At 42.6% G+C, this 10,617-nt stretch overlaps 1 protein-coding gene across 1 annotated transcript; it reads right to left on the bottom strand.

Annotated features, from left to right (window-relative positions):
* Positions 1-543: 543 nt before the first annotated feature.
* LOC101769361 (cell number regulator 4-like) lies at positions 544-5,939 on the bottom strand. The gene is made up of 4 exons (XM_004986689.3): positions 5,833-5,939; positions 5,375-5,446; positions 5,069-5,287; positions 544-790 (listed from the first exon to the last, which is right to left on the bottom strand). The coding sequence occupies exons 1-4, from the start codon at positions 5,903-5,905 to the stop codon at positions 726-728; spliced, it is 429 nt and encodes a 142-aa protein (XP_004986746.2). The 5' UTR covers positions 5,906-5,939; the 3' UTR covers positions 544-725.
* Positions 5,940-10,617: the final 4,678 nt, after the last annotated feature.

Below are 10,617 nucleotides of genomic sequence, written 5' to 3'. Positions count from 1 at the left end.
AGTATATCACTATATGACGCTGGAGATGGGCATCTTGCTTTGATGTGTGAGCTCGGCTGCGAATTCGAGCTCATGACTGAGCTTTTAAAAATCATAAAATGATTCATGCAATATAGATTAATATAATTATATAGACTTGTTCCATGTACTGGGGGAAAGAATGACCGTCCCATTTATATCTAGACTATGTTGCAACCAAGTAATATTATACATCTATTGGAAAATCTTCAAGTACTATTTTGATAATATTACAACGACATGACTACTTGTCTTTTTACACATTAGTTTAAAATTATACTCCCTCCATTCATCGAAACCTATTTCACCTTGTCACAATTAAGGAAAAAAATCCTGCTTATCATAGAAATCCGAGTCATGATATACTCTTGTTGGTACAAAAGATTTTGCGGCGAGACTCCTCGGTGCTAATGTGTTTTAATACCATGGCCCATATCAAAATTATATATTGTGCATGCAAACACAAAGGTCCTCCAGCATCGGACCGGAGATGCAATAGGTACCGATGGCAAATAGGACTATCAATTCTGAAACTCTGATTTTTAGAAATAAATCATCTATCAAAAGAGAATAGGGAGTATTTACTATCAATAATTCACACCTGATCCGCACATGGACCCCTATTTATTTACTTCATGATGCAAACACAGCACTCACAAATGTACTGCAAGCTACAACCCTACAGCTGATCAAGTCCACACTCGCCATCAACGCGTCATGTTTTGCATTGGTATAGGAGCCATGGCCATCTTTTGTGAGTTAGCTTCCCATCCTTGAAAAGATGAAACATAAAAGTGAAAATGATTAGCACGACAACTACAGAGCAGGGATATAGTAACACCAACTCGTGTTATATAGGAAATATAGCCACATTAGATCATTGCATGTGATTTTTGTAATCAACATAATCATCGGGATTATCGGTTTGTCAAGCATGTCAATTGTAAGATTTATAGGTCCAAAGGATGGAATCCAAATCATGGCAAGATCAAAATTATCCAAATATAGTAATTCAAGCCATGTTAAAATGAAGGACTTTGAATTATTCTATTGGATCCAAGTCATGGTGTCCATGTTATGGAAAAATATAAAAATATAGTCACCGGAATATCCGATGCCCCTCAGTTTACATGCGTCGAAGTTTTGAACATGAGCAGATGCTCAAGCTTATTGGGCACCAGAAAAATAGACAGACCATCAGACAAAGCCAGCGAATGAATTTTGAATGAAGGAAGTAAACCCTAGATCACCGGAAGATACCATGCCCTTGAACTGTTACCATTGGAGTAGTCACAAGACGGATATGCAAAGATGGTGCAAGGCAAGTTGAGGAAGTTTTCTTCGGCACCGGATCATCCAATGGTAAATCTACGGAGGTATCAAAGTTTTCATCGGAATATTGCCGAAGTCCCAAAGAGCATTTTGGTGTGAATTGGAAGCCTAGAAGAGACACATGAAGATCTGATGCACCATCAGATAATGTGTTGGAGGAATTTCGGGTAGGGGCTATTTTGGTAAAAAAGGAAGCACAAGATGATCTGGTACTTGCCCCAATGTGAGCGTCGGATCACCTGATGGCTACTGGCTTTTACTAGTTGTTGGAGGCTAGGTGGATGGACTATTTATACCTCCCCTACTCACCTATTTGAGTTTGCTAGAGTGTGTAGAGAAGACCATTAGAGTGTAAGACACATATCATCAAGAACACATTCATTCCGCTAGAGTGCCAAAGTAATCATCCAACACAATTAGCACAAGTTTAGAGAGTGATTAGTGCTAGATTAGGCTTAGAGGAAGAAAGAGCAACGTGTTGCTGCCTTGTACTTGGTTCTTGGAGTGAACCAACATTGTAAGCTTGGTGGCCTAGCATCTTGGGACCTTGGTGGCTCTTCGGAAAGTCTTCGAACCTCCTACTTGGTCAGGAGCGGTGATGACGACCGTGTGTGTGGGACAAGAAGATCCCTTCATTAATGGAGAAGCTCCATAGTGGATATGACATCAAGGTGATTGCAACAAAGAGTGGTGAGCTTTGCTTTTGTGGGAAAGTTCTCATCAATTCAGCAAGAGCCTTTGAGACGAGCCCATGTCTTTGACACGGAGAGACTTTGTGGTCAGGAGCATATCCTTAGACATGGACTATGGGTCAAATTTGCCTACTGATACCTAGAATCAATCATTGTGCCGAGTTTTCATATCCTGTCTAACTCACTCCTTTACATTTCTGCATTTTATGCTTGTAACTTGAGTGCTTTTGCTTTCTTATAGTGGTTCTTGTTATGTTAGCTCTAGATTGCAAAATTCTTCACGAGTTGGAAGTTCATAGCTTATTGGAGGTCATCGCGCGCGTGATAAAATAGAGTATGATGGCCGCCGTTTCACTGTCCACGTCCCCCTTTCTTTCCCGGTCCCGTCGCCATTTCTTGCCTCCTAGTTAGTGCTTGTTGTCTCCACCTCTTAATAGGCTGGAGTGACGGCCATTTTAGGAAAAGAAAAGAGCAGAGGTGAGGACGACTTACAATTCAAATTAACAGGGGTCAAAAAATTACCTATAAAACAGAACAGAGTGAGTATTAATTAGTACGTTGCCTCATAGCCTCTTTGTATGGAGAAAAATATGTGTACTTGTCACATGTATCAGTTATGAAGTGCACGTATGGCTGAGAGCGGCCAATTATGCTTCCTGCGGTGAGCAGAGTCTTTCCCAATCATGTTCTTTTTTAAGTTCTTCTTTGAAAATGCTTTTTGCAATCATATCGCATTCGTGTTCCATTGAAACCACCATTTGCAATCATGCATGTCATAAGTGGAGTCTTGCTTTTGATCTAAAAGTACAGCTAACGTTCTACTTTGGATCTAATATAATGTTACATCATGTCAAATCGAAGCCTGACTAACATAGCATGCATGTACTCCGACAATCACTAATGTATTTTTTTCGTTACTTTGGGGTACTGTCTGTATGCTCTCCCTTTGATAATCTAATTGAGGGTCTCCTACGGTTTTCTATTATGCATATTTCCTAATAGTTTTATCAAATTTCCAACAACATAATTCCTTTCAAACTTATTATCCCCAGTAATTTAGTTAGTTAACCAAAGTTATTATAAATCGTTAGCAACTTCCAACGAAACTGCAAGGAAATGTTGTTTGTTTTGTATTGAATTGTAAATATATATAAGAAGTTTGCTACATGAAAGTTTTTTTCTAAATATATAAGAAATTAGAACATTGTTCGATTTAGAACATCTGGACCACCACTAAAAACCTAAGAGACCTCACTTAACTTTAAATAATATATATCCTTGACGATCTGCTTTAGGTCACGGACAATGTGCTTTTCAAATGTTGTCTCATAGACCTCGACGTACGACCTAACCGGCAAATTTTACAATAATGTTTTTTTAATAAAGAACCTCGTAGTATAACTATATATCTTCATAATTTATAAATCAACTGAAGAAAGAAAATATAGGTACGTGTCCATGCATGTATGATGAGATGACCTAGTTGATGTGGACCAATATACCTGTATAGGCTATCCAAAAGTCTTCCTAGTTTTGAGATGCTTCGCAAGTGGATCGACTATATGTAGTTTTCTCGTCAAAAACTCACCTTCCATGTGTTCCCTTTTATCCCGATTTAAAGTTGACCGGGGACAAAAGGTGCTTTAGTCCCGGGTTAAATATCAATTGGGACTACAGGCCCCCCTTTAGTCTCGAGTCAAAAATCAACCACCCATGGGAGACCCTTTAGTCCCGGGTGAAAAAATTAGCCACCCGTGGAGAACCCTTTACTAACAGAAACCGAGACTAAAGGGTTCCCCACAAATTAATACAAAAGGATTGCATCCTCTGTATAGTCAGATGTGATGTGTACGTGGGATGGTAAGGAAGCTACGCTCGAGGCTTGAGGTCGTGGATTTGAATCCCACACACCACACACACGCATATCTCGCGTGAAAAATCACGTGACTTGTGACTTTAGTCCCGTGAAAAATCCTCCCGGGATTTTCTAATATTTTTTGGCGTACCAACCGGGACTAAAGGGTGTCTTTAATCCCGGTTGAATGATCCAGGACTAAAGATCCCCCTTCGTCTCGATTGCTTTATCCCGGATGGATTTTTGGGAGATTTTTGCTCCCTACCAACCGGGATTAAAGACGAGTTTTCCACCGGTGTGTATTGCACATTTCTCTGATCATTTGTTGATCGATGGAATGATAGAATTTAAGGTCCTGTTTGGCATGGCTCTAGCTCTTAGTGGAGCTGCTCCACTCTAGAACTCCAGGTGGAGCCAGCTCCACTCCAGAACTCCAGAATTAAAATGGGGTGTTTGACTAGATGAGTGCTCTCAGCTCCAAAAAAGACCGATTTCAGTGTGAATTGCCAAACTGGAGTGCTTCCAAGAGCTGCCAATGGTGAGGGTCAATTGAATGGATGTGATTCAACGCCGACTCGGCATGCCCCTACACCCGTACCCCAGCGGCATGCAGGTGCCGCTGCCACACGTGTAGCCGACGTTGCCCGCGAGCCGGTCGTCGACAGGTACTCGTCCATGAGCCCGACGGTACTTGCCGCCCCTGGCCGGTGGGGCAGGTACTTGACGCCCTTGCCGGGACGGGCATCGCCGGGCGGCCACCACCGCGGAGGTCGAGGTGGCCTGGTCCGACGGTAGAGGGGGGCGGCCTCGGCAGTGGCACAGCCAGGCCCCGCGGGCGGCCGGCGGAACTTTGCGCCCAGGGGATAAGGTGCGGGGTGTTGGGAGGAATAGAAGCGAAGCGTTATTTTTGTGTAACGAGTGGCATTGGTGGGTAATTACCCACCAACTTCACGAGGAGGTTCAAAAGAGGGGGTTTTGGAGCAACAAAAGAGGTGCTCCAAAACTCCACCCCTATTTGCACTACAACTCCATGGAGTTGGCAGCTCCATGGAGTTTTGGAGTTAGGATGTTTGGCTCGATTTTTTGCTGGAGTTGCTGGAGTTGTGGAGTGGAGCCATACCAAACAGGCCATAAGACATGACATGAATGGATACAAGCACACGCTGCTTACCATCTGCCGGGTCGGAGCCTCTGTTCTTGAGCTCCCGGTACATCTGGGCGAGCGCGCATGGCTCGCAGTAGTGGTGGACGCAGCCGTCGGGGCATGGCTCCGCCGGCAGGCCGTACGCCGCGCGGAGCTTGCGGCGGTAGGAGCAGGAGTAGAGGCAGTGGAGCAGGCACACCCCCGCGTGCATCAGTACGCAGTAGATTGCACCGGCCATACCACAGGCTGCATGTTGAACAGTAGCAGTAGTTGCAATTTGTTTGAGCAGAGAGAGTTCCATTTACACAAAAGACATCGGGGACAAAAGCTTACATGTGGCGCCCTTGTCTAATGTCTCCGCCACCTGACCGAACGCGACACACGGGCAGAGGAACGCCAGGCAGCCTGCACGAACGTCGATCGGCTGGATTGTTGGAAATTATTCATCTAGAACTGTTAATTATGTGGTTATGAGATGATGTCGTACGTCCTTCCTATGCGACGAACTTAGACGACTGAAAAATTAATCATGTTGTTCGATTTTGAAGGCTTTATTTCCGGAAATAAAGGTCAGGGGCGTGAAAATTATTCTAATACTATAGGATGTCGTTATTAGGAAGATGTTGGGAAGATTATTCATGTTGCTCAATCGTGGGAAATTATTCCACTACTAAAACTGTTAATTATGTCGTGAAGATGATGTCGTACTCGTACGTCCTTAAAGGATTGAAAATTATTCAAATTGTTTGGAAGGCTTTGTTTCTGGAAGTAAAGTCCGGGGCGTGACTCACAGCTTTTGCAATCACTGCAGCAGCCGAAGAGGCCGGTGGTCCAGGCACCCGGCGGCGGTGGATAGCCGCTCATCTTCTTGCGGATCCGACGTTGGCGAGGCTGTTGTGTGTGAGGACTGAGGTGGCTGAGCCTGGCAAGTGGCAACTAGGCATATTTATAGAAGCCGTCTAGTGAAGCCAAGCGGAGGATGTTCTGGCGATCGATGCAAACCAAAGAAAGAATTATCAGTAATAAAAGGAGTGGCAATAATGTCCTTATGGACGGAGGGGGGTATCCATATATCTATCTGAAATCTGTTATCCTGTCGATGTATCTTTATTTTTAATGTGTACTGTCTATGTGTCACTCTTACTCGCTATCTATATGTCTCTCTGTCTCTATTATCTAATGTCCTTGTATTTATATAGTATCTATCTATCCAAATATCTATCTGTTTCCCCATCTCACTATCTATCTCTCTGTATCAAAACGCAAAAAAAGCTCCAATATTAAAATTAGAAAGATCTAGCCATGCATTAATTACATGTCCATAAGATTTTTGACAGATGTGGTAGAGCTTTTAATTACATGTCCCACGTTGGTCATCTCTTTTTTTTTAAACTGTCGGTGGTCATCTCATCTCTCACATGGTCAAGCAACCACACCGCCCAAACCTTATCCCCTGCTCCCAGCAAGCCTTTGGGGGCGTTTGCCGTCTTCTCCAGAAACCACGTTGCCGTACTTGCTCGCATAGTCGCATGCCAAGCACACTGCCGGCAGGTTACCTCGGAGCTCGCGTGGGAGGTCATGCTGACTTCGCCGCGCCGCCCTCGTGCCTGGCTTGAGGGCCCGAGCTCGCCGCGCCGCCACTGTTCTTTGCTCGCCCGCTCAAGCTCGCATGCCAGCACTCGACCCACACCAAGCCGCCGCCGCTCCCTCCCCTCCCACGCTGAGCGCAGCCTCCTTGCTTCTCCCCACAGCAAGCACAGGACATCGGCTCGCCTTTGAATTTCGACCTCCAGGTGCTTACCCGGCAATAGCGGCGCTAAGCGTTAATGGACGCTATGCATTTTAGCGGCGTTGTTTCACACGATGTTGACCGTAGCGCCGATATCGGTAATCTGAGCCATATCCTAGCGCAGCTGCCTCCCAAACGCTATAGCTCCGCTAAACCTCCTTGTAAGCATCATGCCTTTCATTATCTTACGGGAAAACTCCTTCTATGGGAAAAATATCAAGGAGAAACCAGCTTGGATGTTCATATGCCATTAAAACTCGTTTAAAATCCAGTGGAAAAATATAAGAGAAAATGATATAGCATATTTAGATTATTGTCTCATTGTAAACTCATATGAGAAAAACATTGAAAAAGAAAACTCCTAAGTAGGTTTAAAGATCAATAATATTATGATACGATGATCCTATTCGAATAACCTTCCCCAAAACCAAATGGGAAAATATGAGAACGAATTGTATGTCTTTTATACCTTCTTGGAAACTCTTGTAGAGAAAACAGAAGGTATGACATATAATATGTCTTGAATACCACCTTTAAAAATTTTGGTGGGGAAAATAGGTGATATGACGTATATTCTTGTATTGATATTGCCTCATTAATATCTCCTATGAGAAACTTTTGTGAGGAAAAACTCATATAGGAAAAAGATTATGATACAATGATAAGTTAGGGAGTCTCCCTCTGAGCCTTGCAAAATTTAAGTTATCACTCACCACTTACCATGAACAACATTTTACGATGTAGTGGTGGATAAGTATATTAGTGAGTATATTTTTGCAAGATGTTTATTCCATCACTTTGTAAAAATGAGTATAGAACATTTTGGGCAATAAATTAATGATATTGGTCATATGTAATATGGTTTCATCCAATTATGGATAATGATAGTGATTATATGGAATCACATTTTATCATTCACCGAAATCATACATATACATGCATGTGATGCTTCAGAATGACAGATAAAAGCTGCTAGAGTCTAGTTTTATGACTCACATGAAAACTTTATTATCTGTGTTAGTATATGACCTGGCAACATGGGGACCAGTTAGCCAGTGTCTTGATATCCCATATTGTCATGTATTGAAATAATAAATCAAGATCTTTTAGTTCCATTTCTGTGGATATCCTTTTTGATTCCCACTAGTATGGTGTTGTTGGAGTTGCACTATAGCAAGGTATCTACAAATACAGTAATAGACCTATATATATAATACACAAGCGCTTTGTTAGCTCTAAGTTTATCATGCCGGGGTCTAAATGGATATTGATCCATCTTTAAGGATTGAATGACCACAAGTGCTGATGATTATGCTTGTCCAATATTATTTGGATATTGGTACACAATATCAATTTAATATTGATAAACTGATATATATGCATAAGTTGTAAACTTAAACATAGTTTTGTTTTACCCAAATTTCCATCTTAAATTTCATCATAAAATGAAAGTTTGTTTGTTTGCATGTTGAGATGATGGAAAATCCAAGTTGGATTTGTTTATGAACACACATGCAATCATAGTGATTGGAGTAATCCTTCTAGGAAGATACTCACTTAGTTAGTGTACCACAATCAATTTGACCATTTCAAGTCATGGAGTGACTTGAGTAATACACAAATATATTTTGCGATTTCTATTTAGATTTAGAATAAGAAGTCTATTGCGGACTTGTATATCCAAATCTATCAAAGTTATTTGATCTGCCAATGATTAAATATGGTATGTTGCTCGGTCTCTGCGTGAAATCATTACTACAATCTCTCATTATCTCACCACCTGTGTTAAATATACCAACAACCGACCGTCGCGCTCGTCATCGGGATCACACTCCGACGCCGCTAACCTCAACGTGCTGTCGCTCGTGGATGGTTGCTGCAGAGCCGCTAGGGGCTCCCGGTGCGTTCTCAGCCTCCTCCGGCAGTAAAGGTGGCTTCCTCCACCCCCGTACCCTTGTCACCACCCCGGAAGTTGACCTTGAGGGTCACCCTTCTTGCTGATGCATTCGACTCCGACTTGGAGTCCCAGACTGAGACGGACACATCTAACGACCGTTGCCGCAGCTACCCCACGCCCTTCCCCCGAGGCGACGCTCTACGCATCTTCCGCACACTGACAACACCTTCGCATGCCCTGTTTGCCGTGGCAGGAGGCAATGGTGGAAGATCCTGAATGAGGTCAACGACCATGCCATGGGAATGGCAACGTCCGCACCCCTAAGGGGCAAGAACAAGAAGAACTAGAGCCACCACCGCGTCGTGACCCGAAATGAGGGGTGGCTGGGGTGAGCGAGCCGTGCCGGTAGAAGATCAATCCAGTTATCTTTGCTATGCTTTAATTAGTAACTTTAGATTTTGTTGGAACCCAAGCCATATTTGCTATGATGTTATCTTTTGTTTGTAAGATCAATGGACTGTTTCCTATTTTCCTTCTTTGTTTTCTCTATTTTCTTCCTCTGTTTGCTTTGTTTTCATCCTCTATTTGCTATGTTTCCTCTCCCTCACCCTTTTCTCTCTTCATTGATTCCTGTGTAGACATGGTTACTCGTACTTGAAACCAATTTCTAATGTTCCCTCATTTATTTGCCAAGGGGTAGTTCTCCTAATCACAAAGCTCGAGAGGCCAACATGGATCGAATTTTATGTTTCATTTAATGTGACTGTAGTTGGAATAGTGCATCGGTTTTTTTAGAGGTTGAAAATCAATATGATATGAACAATTAATAAAAAATGTAATCCTATTTGGCTCTCTCCTTCTCAAAACCAAGGAATTCCTTGCTCACCTTGCAAAAATTCAAGCTATTTTTCCAACAAAGGATGGAACATTTTGGTCCATCCTATTCACCTTTCCTATAACGGATCATACGTCTGTACATATTTTTCCCAAAAATTCTAATGAATTCTAATTTGTACCCGAGGATTAATGTGCCAACCATCCACGTTCCAGCGCCGTGTAATGTCACATCCTCCACGTCCACGCAGTCGATCTTTCTTGGTTCTCGTGTAAGCATGGTTACTTGAAACAAATTTATGCTATTCCTCATTTAATTCCCAATGGGTCATTCTCCTACTCGCATGCCCCGAGAAACCAAGATGGATCGAATTTTATGTTTCATTTAATGAGAATGTAGTTGGAATAGTGCATCTATTTTTTGAGAGGTTGAAAATCAATATAGGATGATTATTAAAAAATATTATGATCCTATTTGGCTCTCTCTCAAAATCAAGGAAATCCTGTCTCACCTTACCAAAATTTAGACAGAGCATCTTTTTCCCAATGAAGGATCGCAAATGCTAGTCCGGCCTATTCACGTTTCCTACAACGGAACATATGTCCTCACCTAGCCAAGAAACGGAACTGTCTCTGCTACTCTGGCAAGACGTGATTGAGAAATTCCGATCTCATACAAAATATATTCACAGAAATTTTAGTTTCTTAAAGAATTCTTATTTGTACCCTAAAATCAACGTGGCAACCGTCCACTTTCCAACGACGGTTATTTTGGGAGACTTGCCCGGCGAAGGATTGGTGATTTTGTTATAAATGTAACGGTCCTCCACTCCTTCTTTGGCCGGCCTCAAGCACAGGAAAACCCTTTTGCATCTCCTCCTCTCGATGCAAGAAAACCCTTCCTCGTCTCCTCTCGGCGCAAGTATAGTGCTCTCTTCCTAGTCTTTGTATCGATTTGTATGTGCATTCTTCCTTGCCCCCTCATTGATCTAACTAATTTCTATGTGCATTTTAGGATCGTCGACATGGATGCTCCAACTCCGCTGCTGGAACTCA

This window comes from Setaria italica, chromosome IX (assembly GCF_000263155.2).
Source record: "Setaria italica strain Yugu1 chromosome IX, Setaria_italica_v2.0, whole genome shotgun sequence".
Classification (NCBI taxonomy): Eukaryota; Viridiplantae; Streptophyta; class Magnoliopsida; order Poales; family Poaceae; genus Setaria; species Setaria italica.
Note: the sequence above shows the minus strand (reverse complement) of the source record. Positions and strands in the feature narration are given on the sequence as shown.